Source organism: Callorhinus ursinus, unplaced genomic scaffold (assembly GCF_003265705.2).
Source record: "Callorhinus ursinus isolate GAN/ISIS: 27379988/994484 unplaced genomic scaffold, GSC_fseal_2.0 scaffold24, whole genome shotgun sequence".
Lineage (NCBI taxonomy): Eukaryota > Metazoa > Chordata > Mammalia > Carnivora > Otariidae > Callorhinus > Callorhinus ursinus.
This window is the reverse complement of record NW_027397086.1, coordinates 1,347,798-1,370,918: the sequence shown is the minus strand read 5'-3', so window position 1 is coordinate 1,370,918 and position 23,121 is coordinate 1,347,798. Positions and strand designations below refer to the sequence as shown.

General features: G+C 60.4%; 2 protein-coding genes across 12 annotated transcripts; one reads left to right on the top strand and one right to left on the bottom strand.

Moving 5' to 3' along the window:
• The first annotated feature begins 570 nt into the window (after positions 1 to 570).
• On the top strand, positions 571 to 17,382 carry POMT1 (protein O-mannosyltransferase 1). Of its 9 annotated transcripts, none has more exons than XM_073905590.1 (22): positions 571 to 651; positions 1,509 to 1,851; positions 2,611 to 2,762; positions 3,837 to 3,943; positions 4,301 to 4,351; positions 4,912 to 5,058; positions 5,591 to 5,702; positions 6,300 to 6,365; positions 6,453 to 6,546; positions 6,773 to 6,928; positions 8,301 to 8,431; positions 8,774 to 8,869; positions 9,706 to 9,798; positions 11,131 to 11,270; positions 11,405 to 11,556; positions 13,130 to 13,222; positions 13,537 to 13,657; positions 14,004 to 14,101; positions 14,618 to 14,731; positions 15,083 to 15,209; positions 15,956 to 16,133; positions 16,588 to 17,382. In XM_073905590.1, the coding sequence occupies exons 3-22, from the start codon at positions 2,641 to 2,643 to the stop codon at positions 16,760 to 16,762; spliced, it is 2,373 nt and encodes a 790-aa protein (XP_073761691.1). In that variant the 5' UTR covers positions 571 to 651; positions 1,509 to 1,851; positions 2,611 to 2,640; the 3' UTR covers positions 16,763 to 17,382. The 9 variants fall into 9 exon arrangements, 8 of the variants coding, with proteins under 8 accessions (XP_073761691.1, XP_073761690.1, XP_073761689.1 ...); XM_073905589.1 differs by lacking the exon at positions 571 to 651 and adding an exon at positions 1,075 to 1,210; XM_073905591.1 differs by lacking the exons at positions 571 to 651; positions 1,509 to 1,851 and adding exons at positions 2,034 to 2,138; positions 2,395 to 2,442.
• UCK1 (uridine-cytidine kinase 1) lies at positions 17,378 to 23,121 on the bottom strand. Of its 3 annotated transcripts, none has more exons than XM_025888263.2 (7): positions 22,901 to 23,121; positions 22,309 to 22,468; positions 21,417 to 21,513; positions 21,051 to 21,193; positions 20,877 to 20,971; positions 19,078 to 19,126; positions 17,378 to 18,611 (listed from the first exon to the last, which is right to left on the bottom strand). In XM_025888263.2, exons 1-7 carry the CDS (start codon positions 23,006 to 23,008, stop codon positions 18,433 to 18,435), a joined length of 831 nt encoding a protein of 276 aa, XP_025744048.1. In that variant the 5' UTR covers positions 23,009 to 23,121; the 3' UTR covers positions 17,378 to 18,432. The 3 variants fall into 3 exon arrangements, with proteins under 3 accessions (XP_025744048.1, XP_025744049.1, XP_073761695.1); XM_025888264.2 differs by having other exon boundaries at positions 22,928 to 23,121; XM_073905594.1 differs by lacking the exon at positions 20,877 to 20,971.

Sequence of the window (23,121 nt, the reverse complement as noted above, 5' to 3'; positions counted from 1 at the left end):
CAGGCGCCCCTGCTTTCTCGCGTTTTTGTTGGTTGTTTTTTTTTTTTTTTTTTGCCACTTTTTAGTGACCCTTTTCTATTGCTGGGAGGAGAGGATTATGCGGCGCTTTCCGGTAGGAAAGGTAGGAAAGGCGAGCGCTCCAGGCTTGGGGAAGTGAGGGATCAAGAGCTTGGATTTGAGTCCCAGCGGTGATGCTCGGTTCTGCCCCCACCCACCCCAGTTGCATGACTTTGAAGGACACTCCACCCCTTGGAGTCATAATTTTAACTGTAAAATGTCGATTTAACAGTACCTACCTCCTGGGGTAGTGTGGATTCAAAGAGGTCAGTTAACACAGTGGCCTAGCACCAGTTAAGAATATAGGAAACTTATAAATCATCCCCACGTAGAACATTTCCATGAGGAAGGACTCCCTGTCGATTCCTTCCTCCTGACTTAAAGGAATTGGGACCCCGGCACGGGCTGTCCGGGCTGTCTCAGCTCTAGTGGCCACACCCGTTCCCTGCATTCACTGCCCCTGGCGACGGGTGGTTTACGGAACTTCACCAGGAGCCAGCCAGCCCCATTCCTCCCGGGGCCCAGGGAGCCCCCAGCCTCAGGCGGGATGAGCCCCCGCTCGCTCCCTTCTCCACAGCCTTGAGCGAGGCATGGGTAAGTCAGAAAGAAGTAACCCTACATTTTTAACCGGTGCCTTCTAACGCTGGGTTGACCAACGTTCGCGGGGCAAAAAAAAAAAAAATCTTGCACAGTGAAGAACCGTAATTGTAGTTCTTAACCCTGCAGTACCCATCCATGAGATGAACACACACGTACACGAAAGGACCAGGAAGTGGGAGACTGGAAAGAAGGGTGGCGTTCCCGTCGTCCCGCCCCGCCGTTCTCCGGGCCAAGGGCGCTGTGTCTCCTGCAGGGCAGGCTCGGACAGGCCCCGCGGGGAGGCCCGGGAAGAGTGGCGGCGGGGGAGTGCAGGGGCCCAAGGGACCCTGGGGAGCGGTGGGCGGGGACGCCGGGGGTGCGGGGGAGCGGAGGCGGGGGGCGCGGGAGCCCCAGGGGAGGCGGGGCGGGAGAGCGGCGGCCGGGGAGGCCGGAGGCCGGGGATGATGAGACCCCGGGGAGTCTGCGCGGGACGCGCGTGCGCGACTTGCGGACAAGCTGGGGCGGGGGCGGGGGCGTGGGCGTCCGGCCCGACAGGGGGCGGGGCCGAGGGCAGGTGCGCCCGGGAAGAGAGGGGCGCCCCGGCAGGTGCAGCCTTGGGAGAGAAGGGGGTGCAGCCTGAGGGAGAAAGGGAATGCCTGGAAGAGGAGTGGGGGCCTCTCAGGGTCCATGAGGTCTCTGCCGAGAAGAGGCCCGCCAAAGGGGCGGCAGCACTGACCCTGCCCGCCCTCCCGGCGCACGTGCGCACCCGCGGGCTAATGGCAGACACCCGCACGCGAGGTGCTCGCCGGACCGCACTGAGATGCACAGGGTTAAGGCCCGATTGTCTTTTTTTTTTTTTTTTTTTTTTTAAGACACCGGAGCGTTCAGTGGGCACGGCGTTCCTGGACTACTAAAGCCGTCAAGCACGTTACTACAGAGGAGGGTCTCCGCGCCGCTCCAGACCCTGAGAGCCCTTGCGGCGCACGCGCGGTGCTCTGGCCGAGGGCGCACGCGCGCCGCTCCCGCGAAGGGTTCCGTAGGCACGGCGAGTCGAGCGTCGAGCAGGCGGTGCGTGGGCGGCGCCGAGTGCCGAGCGGTCTCGCCCCCGCGCGCGACGAGAACCCCTAACCGTCGCCGCCCCCCGCACCCCCGCCGGCGGGTCCGAGGCAGGGCAGGACGCGGGGAGCACCTCTGCGGGAACTCGACGAAACGAGAGTACGTTTGGGGCGCCAGGCACGAACGCCCAGCTGAGATCCCGGGGAGTCTGCGCGGGACGCGCGTGCGCGGCTTGCGGACGAGCTGGGGCGGGGGCGTCGGCGTCCGGCCCGACAGGGGGCGGGGCCGAGGGCAGGTGCGCCCGGGGAGAGAGGGGAGCCCCGGCAGGTGCAGCCTTGGGAGAGGAGGGGGCGCAGGCTGAGGGAGAAAGAGAATTTCTGGAAGAGGAGTGGGGGCCTCCCAGGGCCCATGAGGTCTCTGCCGAGAAGAGGCCCGTCAAAGGCCAGGTGCAGCTTTGGTGCGAGAAGGGGCGCTTAGCGTAGATGCAGCCTTAAGACAAGTGGAGCTCAAGGGAGGCTGACGCCTCGGGGAGGAAACGGGGGCGCCTGGGTACAGATGCACCCTCAGGGTGAGAAAGGGGGCGCCTAGGGGATGGGCTGCGGCGGGGACGGGCGGGTGGGGTGGCACTAGCGGCAGATGAGGAGCCTTCTGAAGCCCAGAAGGGCGAGGTTGGCGAGGTCCGCGCTCTTCCCTAATAAGCAGCTCCTCTCTGGGAAGTGCTCAGCTGGTGTTCGTGGAGTGACTTGTTGAGTGAGTGAATATTCATTCCTGAGGTCCCCGAATTCTCACCTTAGTTGCCTCCTGGTGTCCTCCTGGCTCTCTCTCAACGACCCCCTAACGCACAGTTCTTCGTGGTGCACCTGAGAGCCGGGGGGTTGCTGCTTATTTATTGATGCCATCTCTTCCCTTCTTCTCCAGGGCATCCTCAAGGACCTGCTGCTCTACGAGATGTTGGGATTTTTGAAGCGCCCTGTGGTGGTGAAGGCTGACATCAATTTGAATGTTGTGGTTCTGACTGCAGTGGCCTTACTGAGCCGCCTGTGGCAGCTTGCCTATCCAAGGGCTGTGGTGTAAGCCATACAACCCCACTCAGGGCGAATCGGAAAGAATTGTAATTTGTTCACGTGTTGGTGACAGAAAGTGCCCTTCTGAACAGCAGAAGTGAGAGAGTGGAACTCGGTGATGGGTGTTTTGGGCAGAGGAGAGGCCAGTTTGTCCCCCAGGACAGCACATGCTGAGTCCACCTATCACATCTTGCCCTGTAGTTCTCTAGCAGGTGAAATCTGGCCCCTGAACCAGGTAGCAGCTGTAGGTAACCACTTAAAATCAAGGGTGGAGGGTGGAGGATTGATGGATTTGGAAGTGAGTCGCCATTGACCTTTGAGTGCGTTCTTTGTTCTAAGGAGAGATGACTGCTGGTGGTATTACAGGGCTGTTCACTATCTGGTTAATACGTGTGTTCAAAAAAGAACAAAAAAGTTTAACTTTTCACTGTGGAACACATTAAACGTACACAAAAGTAGGGAGAATAGTTTAATGACCCCCTCCCCAACCAGTGTATTCATCACTCAACTTCAGTGGATTTTTGGGGGGGCAAGTCATAATAAGCAGCATGTTTAAGTAATTTGGTATGTTTCTGAAAGATGAGAACTCTTAAAAATAAAACTGAATTAACGTTATCACGCCTAAGAAATTGACAGCAGTATTGACAGGATCCTTGAATGACCCTGATTGTCTGAAAACATATGTTGCCGTTGGTTTCTGCACATCTCCCTGTTAGCCCTGCACCTGGTTACCAGGTGTGATTCTGACCCTTAGTCACAGATGTAGCCTCAGGTCTGTGAGGCCTCTCAGTAGGCTGCCTGCTAGCACGTCCCTAAATGAAACTGGGGAGGGTAAATAGAGTCTGTGTTGGGCAAACATCCTGAGTGTATGGCTGTTCTTGGTGAGTTTTCCCTCCTGTCCTTGTGGATGGATGATGCTGTGCACCTGTCTTAATATTTGGGGATGCGGTACAGTTTCGGCAGAAGCCCTGACCAAGGCTGAGCACTCTCTCACCTTGTTTGGAAACAGGTATACGTTTACCCTGATACCTGTGTTTGGTGAAAATTTCTAGTTGAATATCATGCGGGTTTGCTTTCCAGTTTTGATGAAGTATATTATGGGCAGTACATCTCTTTCTACATGAAGCGGATCTTCTTTCTGGATGGCAGTGGACCACCATTTGGCCACATGCTGCTGGCCTTAGGAGGTAGGATTCATTAGTAAGAGAAGTAGCCCTTTAAAACTTGTAAGTGAGGGGTGTCTCGCTGGCTCAGTTGGCGGAGCACGACTCTTGATCCTCGGGGTTGTGAGTTCAAGCCCCATGTTGGGCGTAAAGATTACTTAAAAATAAATTAATAAATAAAGCTTATTTACAACACCTAAATAAGTAAATAAATAAATAGAATTGTGGCAATTTATTTAAAAAATAATAAAACTCGTAAGTGAAATATCTTGAGGGCAGAAACCATGTCTGATTATCATTGGTTCCCTATTGCTGCTACCGTTTGGCACTCCCCCAACTCTTTGCTGCGCGGGATAGTTACTGACTCGTCTTCTATTTCAGGTTATTTAGGAGGATTCGATGGTAACTTTTTGTGGAACAGAATCGGAGCAGGTAAAAGGTTATTTTCACGAACCTTGTGACATTGCACATGTTAGGATGGAGAGGGATCGGCTTTCATAGGGATTAACAACGTGGTTTATTAATTTGTCCAGGGCATGATAAATTCGGTACAAGTGGAAGGCTCTTGAAAGGTCTGGTAGACATCTTAGCGCTGAGTCATAGTCCTTATTTTGTCCTTGGTTTTGAGTACACATAACACAGTCTGTACTTGGTGTCTGATCGCAGTTATCGTTTGTACATGTAAGTTTTGTCTGTGCCTCAAATGTTTTTGGGAAAAGATGGGGTAGATTTATAAATAAGTAAAGCACTAACTACTTTCAGAATCATTAGGCATTGTTTCTGCGCTTGATGAGAGCTAGGCTTTGACTGCGCATGGCCAATGTCAAAGCTTTTATCTGCAGCGCACACACTCCGTCCCTGACGTGGTCCCCAGTTTTGCAAACTTGCATTTTAGGGTCTGTGAACATGACACTGTGTTTGAAAACACACCTGCAGTGCAGGAAGATGGTGCGTGCACTGTGTGCTCAGCTCTGCTGTGGTTGCTTTTCCAGAATACAGCAGCAACGTGCCCGTGTGGTCTTTGCGCCTGCTGCCGGCCCTCACCGGGGCCCTTCTGGTGCCCATGGCCTACCAGATCCTGCTGGAGCTCGGCTTTTCTCATTGCGCCGCCACGGGGGCCGCTCTGCTGATGCTTATCGGTGAGACCCAGGCCTCCACCTGCTTTGGTGTCACGCAGGGAAGAACCCAGCGTGGGCCTTGGATATGTCCCAGTGTGCAGCCCAGGAGAGCTCATGCATTTAGTAGATGTGCCCCCTGCAGGGTCTCCTACTCCCAGGATGGAAGGAAGTATGCCCACTTTGTCCAGATTTAACTCTGGGAGTCAGTCGTCCTCTTCCCAGGGTGTGGGGTGGCGGGACCGTGTGGTCAGACTTGTGCAGCTGAATACATCCACGTGCCACAGAATTGGTATTCCTTCTGCCAATGAGAAAGATAAAGACCCAGAAAGGTTCGGTGACTTGCCCAGGGTCACACGGGTCTTGCTAGGCGTGATTCACACCTAAGAACTCGCTTTCACCGTTCTGGAGCCCATCCCCTTCCAGCCACCCAATCCTGAACTTCCCCTGGCCACGTTTTGTGGCATTTAGAGGGTGTCCTTTCTGTGGGTGCTCCCATCTCCTTACATTTGCCCCTGCTCCCTGACAGCTGACGTACGTATCCTCTTTCTAACAGAGAATGCGCTCATCACTCAGTCAAGGCTCATGCTTTTGGAGTCAGTGTTAATATTTTTTAATTTGTTGGCCGTGCTGTCCTACCTGAAGTTCTCCAACTCCCAAAAACAGAGGTATGCAGAAGGGGACATGTCCTTCCTAGTTAATGAGAAAGAAGAATCTGGGTGGTTTGTTGACCTGAGAAGGTCTGATGCCTTTTCATTTGGGGAAGCTGCTTGTGGACTGTCTTTCATCATTTAGACTGGCCCTTGGCTCCTGACTTCACAAATACGTTCTCATTTTTATATAATTAAAAAACATTTTTTTTAAGATTTATTTGAGAGAGAGAGAGAGCGAGGGCAGAGTGAGCAAGAGAGCACATGAGCAGGGGAAGGGGCAGAGGCAGAGGGAGAAGCAGGCTCCCCACGGAGCAGGGAGCCCGATGCGGGACTCAATCCCAGGACCCTGGGATCATGACCTGAGCCGAAGGCAGACGCTTAACCAACTGAGCCACCCAGGCGCCCCTCATTTTTATGTAATTTAAACTAACTTGGAAAATGTTCTGGCCAAAAAGAAAAAAATTCTGCCAGGACTGAGATTTGGCAGACGGTTCATTTTTCTCGTCTTGAAGCTCGGGATTGCCAGCCGACCCCGAGAGGTCTGAGGAGTGTGCCTTCTTGGGTGATGTTTCGTGAACCGTTCCCAGCTTTGCTTTTCTGCTTTGACCCCAGGCCCTTCTCTCTGAGCTGGTGGTTTTGGCTGACGCTGACGGGAGTGGCCTGCTCCTGCGCTGTGGGGTGAGTCTGGTCCACAGGGCTCAGACAGCCTTGGCATCCTCCTTGTTCTGTGCCTCGTTGTAACGATTTCTCCTCGGGTCTTTTCAGTGTCAAATACGTGGGTGTTTGCACGTACCTGCTGGTGCTCACCGTCGCCAGCGTCCATGCCTGGCACCTGATCGGAGACCGGACTCTGTCACACGTAGGTGCCGCCGTGGAGCGGGGGCGAGTGGCCGTCCCCGGGGTGGGAGGAGGTCGGTGTGAGATGAGTGGGGAGAAAGGCTCCTCCAGAAGACGGGCCTTCGTGAGCCTCCCGCCAGTGGCCGCGGGGAGCCCAGAGCTCCGCTGGCCACCTCCTCGGGGCCTGCCTGTCTAGAGCAGGTGCACCTTCCCGAGCGGCGGGACGTGACCTGTCCATCTGGCGGCAGGTCCGTGTGCTCTGTCACCTGCTTGCCCGAGCGGCAGCGCTGCTGGTCATCCCGGCCCTCATGTACTTGCTGTTCTTCTACGTCCACTTGATTCTGGTCTACCGCTCCGGGCCCCACGATCAGATCATGTCCAGTGCTTTCCAAGCCAGCCTGGAGGTAAGGAGGGGCGCCACGGCCGCCTCAGAGAGGAGACAAGGCTAGACTCAGGGTTTTCTTTTCTTTTCTTCTCTTTTTAAGATTTTGTTTATTTATTTGAGAGAGAGACAGAGCACAAGCAGGGGGAGTGGCAGAGGGAGAGGGAGAAGCAGACTCCCCGCTGAGCAAGGAGCCGATACGGGACTCGATCCCAGGACCCTGAGATCATGACCTCAGCCAAAGGCAGAGGCTTAACCAGCTGAGCCACCCAGGCGTCCCTAGACTCAAGAGTTTTCTTATGTAAACACTGTCAAGTGTTAGGGGGAAACCAGCTCGAGACGTAAAGAATCTGCGTTAGTATTTTTAAAGAAATTCTGCATGTGCAGATGGTGTGGAAATAGGCAAAGGGATCAGCTCTTCAGTGTGACCTGCCTGAGGACATGGTGAAGTCCTACAGACTCGGGACAGGTGCACACGCATCACAGGACAAGCTCTCGTCTGGCATTCATTCCTACTGACTTTGCAGAGAATGTAAAACGTACCGATTGGGGTGGTGAGGGCAGGAGAGTCAGATGGGACCCGTTCTTGAGTGCTGGCTCTGCTGACAGCCAGGCATGCAGGTTTGGGCAGATTTCTTAGCTCATCCAAGTGCTAGTTTTCTCACCCCTTTTTTCTTTATTTTTTAAAGATTTATTTATTTGAGGGGCACCTGGGTGGCTCAGTCGGTTAAATGTCTGCCTTCGGCTCAGGTCATGATGCCAGGATCCTGGGATCGAGCCCCGCATCGGGCTCCCTGCTCGGCGGGAGGCCTGCTTCTCCCTCTGCCTCTGCCCCCCTTGCTTGTGCTTTCTCTCTCGCTGTGTCTCTCTCTGTCAAATAAATAAAGTCTTTAAAAAAAAAAAAAGATTTATTTTTTAGAGCAGGGGCAGAGGGAGAGGGAGAAGCTCCAGCAGACTTCTTGCTGAGTGCAGAGCCCATCGCAAGGCGCGATCCCAGGACCCTGAGATCATGACCTGAGCCGAAACCCAAGAGTCGAACACTTAACCCACTGAGCCACCCTGGTGCCCCGTTCTTTTTTCTTTAAAGATTTATTTACTTATTTGAGAGAGTCACCTTTCAAATGTACAGAGTTGCCTTTCTCAGAAGATGCGTGGGGCAGCTAAGTGAGGGGGTGTGTGGAAGGACAGGAGAGTGCCTGGCCCCGGAGGCAGCGTCGAGTCCCCTGTGTTAGGGTTACATGACGTAACCCGTGAGGAGCAGGTCCTATGTTCTCATAGCCAGTTCTGTGACATGATAATGACCGCCACCACCCCGAATACACACCCCCCCCCCATGGAGGTGTGGCTGTCAAGAGGCTCGGTTCCTCATGTGCCACCTTTTGCTTTTGTCTTAGGGAGGGCTAGCTCGGATCACGCAGGGCCAGCCCCTGGAGGTGGCCTACGGCTCCCAGGTCACTCTGAAGAACGTCTTTGGCAAACCCGTGCCCTGCTGGCTTCATTCCCACCAGAGCACCTACCCCATGATGTAAGGAAAGCGACCGTTGTAACTCGAAGGTCGTAACATGTTTGTTTTTTTTCACATTTTTGCTGTCACCAGCTTTCGCTGTAAGTGAAATTTCTGAGAAAGCCATGGAGCTCTCAGATTCTGATTATCAACGGATCTTGGCATTTCTGTGTATGAAACAGGGGGTCTTGGGGAGCAGAGAGCCCGGGCTCTCCCACGTCTGCTGCACCACTCGCACGCTGGGCGCGTCCTCCAGCGCCTCTGAGACCCACACTTGCACCTTGTTTTCACCCGGACACCTTGCCAGGTGGTGTTTGCAGGAACCTCGAGAGAACGCGTTGTTGTGTTGGTTCCTTCACGCAGATACGAGAATGGGCGAGGCAGCTCGCACCAGCAGCAGGTGACCTGTTACCCCTTCAAAGACGTCAACAACTGGTGGATCGTGAAGGATCCCGGGAGGTGCGTGCGGGTCCTGGGACTCCAGAGTGGGGCTGGCCGTGTGGCCCCCTCTCCGTGGACGCTTCCTCCCTCGGAGCTTCGAGAGCAGCTCCGTGCTGATGAGCCCGCGGGCAGGGGGTTGGACGCTTCCTCAGGGAACTGCCCACCAGTATCTCGCCCGGGGGGCTCCACAAACTCTACCAGCGCTCCCTGCACCCCCTGAGGCAGTCCCTTGCTCAGGCCTCACGGACGGAGGACTCCCTTGTCCCCCTCTCCCGTCCGGTCCGGCAGCCCATCTGTGGCCTCCACCTGCAAAGGAGGTCTCGAACCATCCTGGCCTCCATCTCTACCCCCTGCCGCCTCCCCAGCGCTCTCCTCCCGCTCCGGTTTCTGCAGCTCTGCGTGTCTTTTAAAATGTCCCTCATGGCAGGTCACGGTCGTGCTGAAACCCTTCCTGGCCTCCGTTGCCCCTCCAGTGCCGTCCCGACCCCTGGCGGTGGCCTCCCAGCTCCCAGCCTCCTCCCCGCCCCACGCCTGGCCGGCCGCTCACAGCACCCGCTCTGTGCTGTCACCAGGCTGGACCGATCCTACCCAGCTGGCTCCTCCTTAAAACCTGAATGTCAGCTCTGGGAGGCTGCCTTGACCACCATCCTCCCGTCCCGGGCGTGTCGACTTCCCTGTACCCACCGTGGCGCGACCGCGGTCAGCTGCTGGGTTTGCTACTTGCGCGGCCGCGTGAGGCGGCGGCCCAGGCCTGGCTGCCCCCCCACGCTCGCCACCACCCTGCTGGGCCCTTGGTGTGCGTGCGTAGACCCAGGAGGCCCCGTGTCCAGCCGGCCGGCCCTCTGTCTCGGCAGGCATCAGCTGGTGGTGAGTAACCCCCCGAGGCCCGTGCGGCACGGGGACGTGGTGCAGCTGGTGCACGGCATGACCACCCGCTTCCTCAACACGTGAGTGCACGCCCTCGGCCCTCTGTGCTCCTCTCGGGGTGTCCGCCGGGGGTGCTCTGTCCCGATCAAAGCCCGCCCAACTGCCCCCACGGCTGGCTCTGGCTCCCTCGGGGTGGACCCATGCCATAGCCTGTGCTTGGTGTTGGGAGGGGCCCAGTGACAGCAGCACAGGGAGCGGGGGGAAGGGAAACGGAGCCTTAGCGGGGTAGCCCGCAACCCCGGTGCCACCCCGGACCCCGCAGCGAGAGGTTGTGGGCGGGGGGAGCTTTGAAAGACAAGTTAGGGAGAGCATGGGAGGGCTTCCCACACAGAATGAAGTGCGGGCTCTTCCATAAAGTTAAATGGCTTAAAGTGCGTGTGAATTCAAGAAGGATTGAAATCCCAGCTATGTAGGGTCCTGAAGGGTCCGTGTGTGTCGGTGCTCGGCCCTTATCTGACTTGACCTGAGCAGTCTCTGCAAACTGATGTGCCCAGCCTCCTCTCTTCCTACCTCCACCCAGCTTCTTGGGTCATCTCGTGGCTCCTCATGCCTCCCAAATTGTGCCTTGAGTCCCTGCTTCCCCCCAAAAGCCACACTGCAGGCTCCTCCTGGCCTCTGGCCTGCTTCCCCCTGCAAAGAGCCGTTTGCTCAGCCGCCACCCTGGCTGCTTCTCTCTCTTCCTTCTGCTCCTGCCATGACCCAGTCCAGGCCTGACCCCTGTGCTGTTAGGGCTGGTGCCCCGCCCTCCTGCCTCCCTGCCCACCCCCCACCGACAGCGGCGCCCTGTGAGCACACACCGTCTACGGGCCTGGTCTCACTTCTTGGCCAGAAGCCCTCCAGCAACTCCCACCGTGTGGCCGTCACACTCAGAATAACATCCCCACTTCTCCCAGTCCCTCGGGATCGTGCCCCTGGTGACCCCTCGTGAGCTTCACTGCGGTCCCCCCTGGCCTCCCCGCTGTCCCCAGACAACCGCGTGCAGCGCCCTTAGGGCCTTTACACCTGCTCCGTCTGCCTGGAGTGGTGTTGGACTCACGTCCCCCAGTGGCCCACTCGCTGTAGTCACGTGTCAGCTGAAATGTCGCCTCCTCAAAGCCTTTCCCAGGTGCTCCCTGCTGTCTTGGTTTTATTGGTAGCGCCCCACAGCCTGGCACTCTTGTCCATGCATGTGAAGGTCTGCCTTTTCCGGGGTGTGAGGACTGTCTCCAGCTACCCCAGAGCACCCGGCACAAAGTAGGATAAAGCGTGACAACTGCGCGAAGGAGGGAGGTGGGTGTTTCTGGACGTTTGAGGTCGCCGTCCCCGAGGGCACTTTGTCCCCCGACAGCATTCCTGGTCCCGCCATTTCCAAGGCCCAGGGTGCGTCGTCCTGCTCCCGGGACAGCGAGCACCTCCCTGAGACCGGCTTTGCTGTCCGTGGCGGAGTGGCGATGCCCACACAGCGTGGACTGCCGGCCGTCAGACCCCACATCATGTGGACTTTTCCCCAGAGGTGTGATCCCTGGGGAGCGGCTGCCGTCGAGTGTCTCGTTTATCCGCACGCCCTCAGCTGGCGCACCTCGGGGCCCGGGTGCTCCTGCAGGCTGCTCAGGCTTTGTTTCTGAAAGTGGCTTTTTTCCCTTCAAGGCGTAGTGATCGGCAGGGTGAGGAACTCCCTCCACTGGACTGTTTGGTTTTCCAGGCACGATGTGGCTGCGCCCCTGAGCCCCCACTCGCAGGAGGTCTCCTGCTACGTCGACTACAACATCTCCATGCCCTCCCAGAACCTCTGGAGACTGGTGAGTCCCTGGCGGGAACCCCTCGATGGCCACCAGGAATGCGTCCTTTCTGACACGGGACATTCAAAACCGCTCTTTAGAATAACTGTGACTCAGATGTAAAATTAGTGATTTTTAGTCCTAAAAAAAGCCTGAGATGTTTTCGTGGGGGACGGAGACTTCCTCTGCAGGAGGGACGAGCTTGCGGAGCAGTTGGTCGGTGTTCCGTGCTGCCGTCTGGCTCTCGGGGCCGCCAGGTGAAGCTTTCCTCGGACTTGGCGGCCTCTGCAGCCTCGAGACCAGGTCACGGAATGACAGGGGCAGGGCCCCGGCCACCCTCCCTCCACCACAGGAGCCCTGTCCTTGACCCTCGCCTGGCGTGAATGAACACCCTGGTCACGGGGCTTCCCTGGGGACGGCTGGGGCTCCGGCCGGGGTGGCAGTTCCTTGCAGGTGCCCTCTCCTGAGGCAGCCAGGCCTCTGAGCATCAGTGGGCACATGCTGCCCCCCCAAAGTCCCTCTCCGGGGCTGCACGCGGCGTACAGGGAAAGGTGGCAGGAAGAGAGTTGTGTTCTGGGCCCTTGCGCCGTTGTGAGTTGAAGGACGTGTGCAAATAGAGCTTCAGTCTGCTGGGCATACTAACGCCCCGGCTGGGGTCTCTCCGGGCTGCCCCGGAGCACCAGTTCCCCCCGCCAGTTCTGGTCTCGCAGGCGTGCTCAGTGTAGTGCCACCGGCAGGCCCTCCCCACAGAGCCAGGGGCTGCAAGACTGCCTTCGTGTGTGTGTGTGTGTGTGTGTGTGTGTGTGTGTGCGTGTGCGTGTGTGCGCGCGCATGTGCGGCAGCGACCCCCCACCTCCCGCCTCGGTGCTTCTGCTGCTCCCTCCTCTCCTCACTGTTGCCGCGGGGTGGGAGTGCTCTCCACCCAGGCCCCGTCCCCAGGAGCTCTCCCGGTGGAACCCCCAAGACCCCCCCCCCCCCCCCCCCCCCGCCGCTGCCCTTCTGCCACCCTGACGGCTTGCTGATCTTTGTCCTGCTCCATCCCCGCCGGCGGCACCTTCACCCCCACACGCCCACATTTCCAGGGACCGCAGCTCACGGAACAAGGAGGGAGGATGGCTGACGCAGGCTGTACCTGTGGGCCCCGCCTCCTCCCCGCTCCCCCGGAGCCTTGGGTCTCCTGGCTCCCACCAGCAGCCACACGCCCTCACGGGTCATCGCGGGGCTGCGATAAGATAGGACAAGGCCAAGTGCGCTCACGATGTTAGTGTTTCCGTTACCCAGCATCAGCCGGGCCGCCCAGGACGCCTCCCGGGGACCTTCTGTAACCCTCGCCTGGACCATCTCTGCGTTTGCCAGAGAGAGAAGGCCGAGTGCGGAGGCCTCCCGACTCCGAAGGAGGGTGGTGTGCTCCCCCGGCCCAGCCAGCAGCTTGCTGCGTGGGTGTCAGGAACAAGGTCAGGGGCGCCATCCTGTTAACTCCCCGGAGCTCGGCCCCTGGTTTCAGACAGTGTCGTTGTTTGGTGACCGGTCCTCACTTGACATGTCAGGAAATTGGGGATAGAACGAGATCATCGATAAGACCTGCTTTTAACAGGACATCGTAAACCGAGAATCCGACACGGAGGTTTGGAAGACCATCTTATCAGAGGTTCGTCTGGTGCACGTGAACACCTCTGCGGTCCTGAAGGTAAAGGGGCGCCGTGTTTGGCTTGCCCGTCCTGGCTGGGGGCTCACGACATCGGTTTACCGGACCCTCCGGGCTCAGCGGGCTCTTCGTGGGCAGGACGCCTGGCGAAAGCCTGTGCCGTGTTTCCCTCACACGGAAGGGTGAGGGCTCCAGCTTCTCAGACTGGATCCTGACGTGGTGGGCCCATGGGGGACCGGCTGCCGCTCTTGCCGGCTGCAGACAGAGGGACCAGGGGCCGGGGGCGGTGCGGGTGAGCCGGGGCCCCGGGCCTCCGCGTCACGCCCCGTCTCTCCCCCCCCCACCGGTTTCGCTAGCTGAGTGGGGCCCACCTCCCGGACTGGGGGTTCCGGCAGCTGGAGGTCGTTGGGGAGAAGCTGTCCCGCGGCTACCACGAGAGCATGGTGTGGAACGTGGAGGAACACCGGTACGGCAAAAGTGAGTCGGGCCCCTGGCTTCCGTCGCTGCCACTTCCACGAGCCGCAGGCTCTTGGTTCACGCGGGGACTGGACGTGCCACGCGCTCTGCTGAGCCGAGCCCTAGACGGGCCAGCTGTGCTCTGAGGTTCCGCCCAGAGGCGGTGCAAGCTGAGCTTTCTTGAGTGGAAAGATCGGGATTTGACCGGGGCTAATCGCGTCTGGTGGGGAAAGCCAGATGGAGTGATGATGACAACGACACTGTGGGTTGTTTGAAAAGTGGGACGTGGGCGTTTCTCCAAGCTGACGGCTTCTGTGGTGAGCCCCCTGACCTGCGCATGTTCCCTTGGGTCCATGTGTCCTGTCAGGCCAGGAGCAGAAGGAGAGGGAGCTCGAGCTGCACTCACCCGCACAGATGGACGTCAGCAGAAACCTGAGCTTCATGGCCAGGTTCCTGGAGCTGCAGGTGACCGGCGGGGGCGGCATGGCTCTGCCTGGGGGCGCTGACTTCCCGCCAGAGAGCAGTTCCCTTCCCCTCGTCAGCCTTTAACTGGGACCTGGCTGAGCAGGGGACGTTCCTCTCTGTCTGCTCTGAGTGGTCGACGCCACACGGTCGGCCCCGGGCCTGTGGCTTTGCGGGCAGGAGTGGTCAGGAACCAGGCAGTGTAGCCTTGCCACATGGCCAGAATACGTTTGGAGCCCCTCAGGTCAGGTCAGAAGTGCGCCAAGGTCAACGTGATGGAGCCCTAGAGAGGTCGGAACCGGAAACTCGGGGTCCCGAATCTAAAAGCGTCCTTAGCACCAAGTTCAATCCCTTGCCCCCGCAGACGGGGGGACAGGGGCCCTGGGGGGTGGGGGTCTCTGCCCCCGCCTGTGCTGCATGGTCCAGATGAATGTGAAGGGGACACCCCAGCCCCTCAGGCCCCTGAGCGAGGACGGCGTCTGGCTGTGTGCTCGACTCCAGCCTCTGGTCTTCTTGCAGTGGAGGATGCTGACGGTGAGGAGCGACGACTCGGAGCACAAGTACAGCTCCTCGCCGCTGGACTGGGTCACCCTGGACACCAGCATCGCCTACTGGCTGCACCCCAGGACCAGTGTGAGCGGGCACTCGTGCGGGCGGCAGGCGGAGCGCTTGCTTGAGACTTCTCTGGCGTGAACAGCAGCCGCCGCCTCCTACCCAGGCCTAGCTTGGTCCGGGCCCTTCCCGATGAGATTGGGCAGCACGGGGCCAGTACGCGCGTCAGATGTGAGGGGAGAGGTTCACCCGCAGTGGGCAGCTGTTGTTAAAGCGAGAACGTCGGCCTCTCCCGGTTGCGTTTCCGTTTATAGAATCAAGGACCCTACTCAGCCCTTTACCCAGAGCGGTGGGCTGGGTTCCAGCCCGTTTGGGCTGCAGGCGGGCAGGCACGCGGCCGGTGGCTGACGGGGTCTCCCTGTGCCCTCACAGGCTCAGATCCACCTGCTTGGGAACGCCGTGATCTGGGCCTCGGCCGGCCTCGCCACGCTGGTCTATGCTCTGCTCTTCCTGTGGTACTTGCTTAGACGGCGAAGGGGTATCCATGACCTCCCTGAGGGTTAGTGCAGCTTCTGACGAGGGCTCGCGGTGCTTCCGGCCACAGCCTGGCCTCACCAGGAACCTCTGCCTTAAGGCGACCTCCTTGTTTCTGCTGGGAGCAAGCTTAAATCTATTTTTTGTCTCCCTAGAGACGAAGTCTTGCCGTTGAGTTCCCACATTGGGTTAGATGCTTGTCCAGGGAAATGCAGGCACCAGGCAGGAAAAGCCCTCACCCCGGGACGTGAGCACGGGGTGGCTGGGTGGCACAGAGTGGCCAGCAGGCACTGAGTTACGCTGGTGCTGGTGGTTTGCATAACAGAAATCACTGCGGACCACCTTGAAACAGACAAGGAATACAGACCCAGGGCAGGGTGAGGCCCTGAAGGCTTCAGCAGCGTGGCACTGTCCTGCTCTTCCTGCTGACCCTGCCCCAGTGGGCAGGGTGGGGGCCCCATACGGTCCCTCACAGCTCGGGCTCCGAGGAGGCCGGCTCACTTGCTGCTGATCCCGGAGGAGGAGCTGGGGCCCCCGGGGGGCGCTGGTATGGCTCAGAGGGTCGGGATGGTGAGGACCCCGCAGGAGGCTACAGGAGGTTCTTAGGACATCGTTCTTTCTCCAGATTTCACGGGACAGGTCGGGCGGTGGGGCAAAGGGAGAGCGTGTGTTCCTTAAAGATGAGGAAAGCAGCTCGTGGGACTGGGGGAGAGCCTTACAAGCGAGGCCTGGGTCAGCAGCGCTGGCTCAGGGCGCCCCCCCCCCCCCCAGATTCCTGGCTGCGCTGGGCGCTGGCCGGGGCTCTGTGCGCCGGCGGCTGGGCGGTGAACTACGTCCCGTTCTTCATGATGGAGAAGACGCTCTTCCTCTACCACTACCTCCCTGCGCTCGCCTTCCAGATCCTCCTGCTCCCGGCGGTCTTGGAGCACCTCGGGGACCGCCTGTGCAGGTACGGGGCCTGCGCAGCCACACCCTGTGGGCTCCGGGTCCGGGGCTGTTGTGAGGACTTCGGTGTGCCATGCGAGGGGTCAACGGGGCGCCCCGGGAGAGGCGTGGGTGTGGGAGACAGGGAAGGACGCTTCTGGCTCCAGAACAGCCAGTGGTGTAGGCCGGGTCGTGCGCTGTGCCGCGGAGATGAACCGGAGTGAGCTCTGGAAGCGGGACCAGAGGGTGTGGGCTTGGTTATTTTGGGAGGGGTCGGGAGCCGCACAGCCTCTCAGAAGGGCTGTGGTCCCATCACGCTGGGTGTGGGGATGCTGCCCTGGCGCCGGAGCATAGATGGGAGAGTCTGGAAGATGCACGAGGGGTCCCGTCCGGCGCCTGGGCCAGGGTGCGAGGGGGCCATGTGCTCATGACGGCGAGGAAGAGCCACGTCCCCCGTGCCTGTGCTCCGGTCTCCGCAGGTCCCCGCTCCTGAGGAGCCTCTTCAGCGGCCTGGTCGTGGCCTGGTACTCCTGCGCCTGTCACGTGTTCAACACGCTGCGCCCGCTCACCTACGGGGACAAGTCACTGTCGCCCAGCGAACTCAAGGCCCTTCGCTGGAAAGACAGCTGGGACATCTTGATCCGAAAACACTAACAGGACACACACAGTGAACGTCTGGGCCGGGATCAGGGCAGGAAGAGCGGTCATCTTGAACCGTGTTTGTCCGTGACAGAGTAGCTTGAAGCTTGGCCGATCGGCCAGCCTGCTCTGCTTTTTCTTCAGACAGTCGCTGACAAGCAGTTTGAGCCAAGTTTGTGTTTTCCAGGCAATAGAGGACATGCCCTGGGTGTCCCCTGGCGCCCAAGGGCCCCCGAACTAGGGCATGCTGAGCGGCTAGGGCAGGCCTCGCGATGGGGAAAGAGCAGGAGCAGAGCGGGCAGCGATGGGGGTGAGTTAGGGACGAAGCGGCCCGGGCCCCGGCCCCCGCGCCCGAGCACCCGCTGACCTGCTGAGCCACAGCCGTCTCAGCCACGGTCCCGTGAGGCCTCGAGGAACCGGCCTGCCATCACATCAGCACCAAACAAGCTACCGAATGACAGGCCCTTGATTCTGGTCACTGCAGCGAAGACCCTGGGGCCCCTCGCCGCTGCCGACGCGGTGGGGGCAAGACGAGCCAGCAGCACCAGCAGGTTGAGACTCGTGTCACCCCCACGTACCCCCGTCCCGAATCTGCCCTCTGCGTACAATTAAACACGGACACGTTGGCACTGGTATTTGGTGTTATTTATTGAACCTCCAAAGGGCACAGTAAGCTGACGAGACTGTCACACAGCCATCAGACGCGGCCACGCGCCCGTGAGGTCCCATCTGTGTAACTACACTCGGGGCCCGACAGCAGGAGACGGCAGGTGCCCGTGCAGCTCGGCCGGCGGCAAGGGGAAAGCGTCACTTGGACACAAACCGTGCCTCGTGGGAGGGAAGACAAACCAGGACACCCGCTGCAGGCATCGTGCGTGCAGCTGGGGACGCTGGGTGTGCGCAAGGAGACTGGCCGGCGTTGGACGCCGTGCCCTGTCCACACGGTGCCCGGGGCCCAGGGGCTCCCGAGCAGGGCCGCTGGGGACACGGCGCGCGCCAGCCTGCCTCCCACCGCAGCCGCGGAGCCGGGCTCGGCCTGGGTAAGCAGGTGCCGCCGCCTGTGTTCGCTGCTGGTTAAGGAAAGGCTCGCTGCGGGGGCTCCTTCCCGGGCGCACAGCCCAGGAGGAAGGAGAGCTCTCTGCGGCTCCCTCCATCCGGGTGTGCCGCGCTGGATCGCACCCACTGGCGGGGCACGAAACTCGCTTACTGGGTCACGACTCACACGGGAGAATAAATAACGAAACATTCGCACGTGTAACGCACAGAAGGGGGACACGCTCTCCTCAAACCTGTTTCAGTCACACATGTGTGGGAACTGGGTCGTCCTAGGGCGAGTCGCTCTCGCTGTGGGTTCCTGTCAAGCACACCTGGGACAGCCACCACACCCAGGCCGCGTGCTCCGCGTTCCCGAAAGACGTGACTGGCTCACCACACGTTCTGGGTCATTTCTCAGCAACTTAGACTTCTAACCCTCTAACGTGACCAAGCAGGTACAGACGTCGGGAGGGTGTGCCAACATCCGGTTGGGCGTAACAGGTGCAGTGACCCCCGTCCCATCCCGTCCGTACTGTAGGGTGCCCAGAGGAAGCAGCGGTGGCGTTTATAGGGGCGGGTGGGCGTCTCTGGGCCCGACCCTGAACACGGTCTGTCGGGGGTCCTGCCCAGGAGGCTGAGCACCCCGCTCCTCAGTGGGGTCTGCTGCTGGACTCCAAGTGCGATCGCTTGCCAGAGGTCAGCACCCCGGGACGGTTTCCCGGCTCAGGAAATGTCCTCTTGTAGCTCCGCCCATTGGACCCTCGGTGCCATTTGCAAAGGTCGCCGCTCAGGATGTCCTGGATGTGCTGCACAATCAGGTTGATGGCCACTGTGGCAAAGACAGCGCGCACTCAGCCCATCTGGTCCCCCCTCGACGCCTCCATCTGCTGCCGGCTCCCTGGGCCGCGCCGCCCCGCAGCGGCTCGGGGCCGGGAACGCAGGCCTTCCCGCGGAGGCTTCCCGGCGCTGCCGGGCCTCGGCAGACAGAACACCGCGGGGCAGGGAAGGCACGCGGGAAAACGGCCCAGCCTGGGGAAAACACTTCCTGCTAACGAGCGAGCCCTGTATCAGTCTCTTTCTCCGGCCTTACTGACATAACTGACAAACAGGAGGGGATCCGTTTAAGTTATCCAACGTGTTAAACGTTTTTAAAATAGTCTTTGGACCTGCGCCACGAGCCGACGCAGACGGCAGACCCTCATCACTCAGTGTAACCGCCAGGACAGGGCAGGGTCTGCTCCGGGGCCCCGGGAGGGAGGCTGAGGAGTCGGGGCAGCGACAGGCCTGGTTCTTACCCATGTTGTCGACCCCTCGAGGGATTATCACGTCCGCATACTTCTTGGTCTGCAAGGCAAAAAGCAGGATCTCAGATGATCTGCTCCCCACCCCCCGCCGGGACTTCTGGTTGTTGGACACGAGACTCCACGGCAGGACAGCAGCCCTGGGGGTGGCAGGGGCCGGTGTGGTGGCAGACAGCGGGCCGGGACTCAGGTGTTAGGCAGGTGCGAGAGGCAGGAGAAGCTGAGGCAGCCAGAAGACACACGTTTCTCCCCCGGCGTCTCCGAAATGCGCTTGCGCTTTCCTGGGAAGGCCACTGTGGGAACAGTTCTCTGTGCTAACACTTCGCTGAGCCAAGTGACCTGCGGCATCCGTCGCCACATGTGACCCTCTTCCCCCGGAACTAGGAACCTTTCTGCTGGAAGCCCGGAGCAGGGAGCAGGCCGGGTTGTGGCATACTCCCTGGACGGCGCGGGCAAGGCCCTCTGCACCTCTTGCCCCCGCCTGGCGCTGCCAGGTAAGGGCAGGGACAGAGATACCAGGAGGAACAGGGCCACCGAGGGGGGGACCCCAGCCAGACGTTGCTGAGGAGGACACGCCTAAATCAGGCCAAGCGGGAGGAGCGGAAAAGGAAGTGGTCTGAGCTGAGGGACAGACCCCGCGGACCAGTCCGTGCGGCGGGCGTGTGGACATGGGCCAGATCCTGGGGCAGCTGTTGTCTGCACGCAGTGGGGACCCACGGAAGCCATGAGCACAAGACGCCCAGGCCAGCTTCACAGGGGGTGCTCGCTGGTGGGGTGCAGAAGAGGGGTTGGTGAGGGGCAGGAGAGCTGAGGAAGGTCGTACTTCAGGGACGAGGGAGGAACACGGTCGCCTTGGCCGGACTCGGTGTGTGGCTGCGCATAAAGGGATCAGGAAGTTCACGGACAGTGCTGGGGTGCAGCCTCCACACAGGGTCACCCGGTGGGACTGGGTGTCCAGAGTTTTACCGTAAACCACCTGCTCTGCCAGATGTCTTTCTTTCCATGAGTAACAGAGAGAGTACGATTATCAATTTACTTTTCTCGTCACTTTCCAGACACTTCAGAGAACATGAGTAAAATAAAAGACGTTCTCTTGCAACTGCAGCAAACCGCACGCATGTGTCTACTCAATGGAAGCGGGGATCCTGGCTCCATTTCCTTTGTGCTGTATTTTACTTTTAAGAAGCAACATGTTAAGTTTCCCTTTCAAACCACCTGTAAGTCCTATCCTGTAAGAGCTGGAAAGTGGAGGGCAAGACACCCGGCCGCAGGCCCCCGAGCGCCAGCCAAGGGCAGCCTGGAGGAACAGGTGGCGTGGGGGGGGGGGGGAGGGGGGTTCAGCAAGCGCCTGCGCCGCCGCGCCCGTGTGGGCCGGGGACAGACACGAGCCCCTGCCCCCGTGCAGCTCCCCATTCCGAGGGGGCAAGCAAGGCGCAGCGAGCTCAGCCAGCCAGAGGCGCCCTGGAGAACGGAAAACAGGTGGGCCAGGAGCAGAGGGTCCTCGGGGTGACCCTGGGCGGGCCACGCAGGTGGCGTGGGGAAAGGCCTGAAGCAGGGAGGAGGGGAGCTGCGTGGACATGGAGGCCGAGGGGCTTTTCCAGGCAGAGGAAGGGATATGCACGGACAATGCTTCTAGAGCGGAGAACGAGTCCCTATGAGGGGGTATGAGGAGCTAACTTCTCTGTTCAGAAATCAGACCCCACTGCCCCACGGTTCAGCTCTCATGGAACAGGGTGCCAAGAGTCCTCTTGAAAAGGGAGAAAAGGAGGTCCCCGAGTAAGCCAAAGGGGTACCGGCAGGCAGAACTCCTCGAAGGCTGGTTTGACGAAGGTAGTGTACTGGGTCAGGATCTGCTCCAGGTCCCTCCCGCGGTGCACGTCCCGGAGAACTGAGGCGGGAGGAGCAGGGTGGTGAGGACTCGCGGGCGCCCTCGGCCAGGGGCAGAGAGAGGCCTGCGTCCGCCTTACCTCTTCTCGACAGCCTGACGTCGGAGTCCGTGTCCACGAAGAGGCGCAGGTGGAACATGTCCCGGACCTCCTGGCTATAGAACACCAGGATGCCCTCGAACAGAACGACGTCTGCGGGGTAGACTACCGTGGTCTCTGCTAACCTAGGAGGCGAGACCAGGAGACGGGCCCCGCTGGAGCTACGGGATCTGGGAGCCCGGGGCACAGTCGGCTCCGGTCCCCAGGGGCAGACCGCGTGGAGGGGGACAGATCACGGCAGGGGACAGGGGTGTGCCCAGACACCAGCAGGGCCAGGCTGCTGCAGGGCACACGCTAGCTGGCCCCCCCGCACACGGCCCCTCTCCCAGGAAGCTCCACCTCGCTCACCTTGAATGGGTCACAAAATCATAGGTTGGGACCTCAACAGTTTTGCCCTCCACGATGTTTTTCAGAGTCCTGTGCATCAAATCGTTATCAAAAGCATCTGCAGGGATGGAACAGAAGGCAAGACCATCCAGGTGTCCTCGTGCTGGGGATGGGAGTGAACTTCCTTTGCCTTGGGGGTGGGCAGCCACAGCTCCACCCAGGAACATGTGGACTAGGGGCCACCCCTACAGTTTACAGTTGCAGACCGCTGTCCCACACAGAAGTCTGGCCCCAGGGATTTCCTGATCGGCCAGCACTGGGACATAGGTGGGTTAGGCATCTGCTTCTATTTCTGGGAAATAACCACCGACCGATGCTCCTCAGGCCTTCTTCCCACATGTCCCCTCCTTCCCACGCGGGAGCCAGCCACAGGGGGGAACCTGCTAGCAGCAGAGGCAAGGGCAGGCTGGCTCCTCCCCCTCACCTGTCTACCCCATTTGCACCCGCCCCCTGACCAGACCAGACCCGACACGGCCCTCTTCTTTACCCACTGCTTCCCCTGCTAGCCTCCCAAGGACTTTGCCCCAGGGCAGGTGGGGACCCCAAACAGCAGGAAGGTGGGGGGGTTTCTCCATGAGCACAGTCCTGGCAGAGCAGTGGTCCCCAGGGCTGCTCCGCAGCAAAGACTTCCTGCCTGGCTCCAACTGAGGGAGCCAGCAGCTCCTGCAGTGCCACTCGGGGCACAGAGAAGGAGGCAAAGTTCTTTCTGACTTAATCACACAGCCCGCTCCGGCTCAGGCTACCTCAGAAATGTCATGGAACCACTGGGGTCTCTCTGCATCGGCGGCCAACCCCGGAGCCAGTCCCCTTGTCTGTCCTCCTCCCTCACCCCCCTCAGGGTCTTCAGCTGCACCTGGGTGGTCGAAATTGTACTGTCCCTTCAGTGCCTTGGCCTTCTGTTCTGGGGTCAGGACCTTGTAGAACCTGTCCTGACTCAGGATGACCAGCTTCCGCTGCCGGTGGTCCACTTCGTTCTGGCCCAGCAGCTCCATGATCTTCTCACACACGGTGGACTGCGAATACACAAACAGGACTCCCGCCTGCACCTGCGCCCCCTGCCACGGAGCTGGCCCCCGGAGACACTGACCCACCAGCCCCCAGGGGACGCCCGGCAGACCAGCGACACGTGAGGCTGGCCTTCGGGGAGCGCCGCGGGGCACCGAGAGGGGCAGCACGCACCCGGGGGCCCGGGGGAACGAGGCCAGCGGGCAGGCTGGGGGGAGCCCGAGGGCAAGGGCCCCTCGCCCTGCCTGCACCCCGGCCCCGGCCTGCTCCACCACGGCCGCAGCCCCTCGCCCCTCCGCGTCCGCCCTGGAGGGGACGCCTCGGCAGCCAGGAGCCCGGGGTCTCGTCCCCGGCTGGTGGCCGGATCGCTCCGCCCCGAGTCCCAGGGGGCCGGGGTCGAGGTGGCACGCAGGCCCCCGCCGGGCCGCCCAGCCCCTTACCTTCCCGCTCGCGGTGCCGCCGCTCACCCCGATCAGGAAGGGCCGCTGGTGAGGACGGTCCGCCTCCGGCGCCGCGCCCTCGCAGTCGCCGCCTCCAGCCGAAGCCATCCCAGGCTCTGCCGGCGGGCATCGGGGCCCTAGCTCCCGCCGCCTCCCCGAACCAGCCGGCCCTCCCACCCCCGCGCGAAGGTCGGAGACGCTTCCCCGGGGCCCCACTTCCG

Coding starts and splice junctions, on each gene's coding strand:
- UCK1 (XM_025888263.2), bottom strand. CDS start 23,008: ATGGCTTCGGCTGGAGGCGGCGACTGCGAGGGCGCGGCGCCGGAGGCG. Junction 20,972..21,050: donor CGTCAGGCTGTCGAGAAGAG/GTAAGGCGGACG, acceptor CTCCCGCCTCAG/TTCTCCGGGACGTGCACCGC. Junction 19,127..20,876: donor TCGAGGAGTTCTGCCTGCCG/GTACCCCTTTGG, acceptor TTTGCCTTGCAG/ACCAAGAAGTATGCGGACGT.
- POMT1 (XM_073905590.1), top strand. CDS start 2,641: ATGTTGGGATTTTTGAAGCGCCCTGTGGTGGTGAAGGCTGACATCAAT. Junction 6,929..8,300: donor CTTTCCAAGCCAGCCTGGAG/GTAAGGAGGGGC, acceptor CTTTTGTCTTAG/GGAGGGCTAGCTCGGATCAC. Junction 14,102..14,617: donor CCAGGTTCCTGGAGCTGCAG/GTGACCGGCGGG, acceptor GTCTTCTTGCAG/TGGAGGATGCTGACGGTGAG.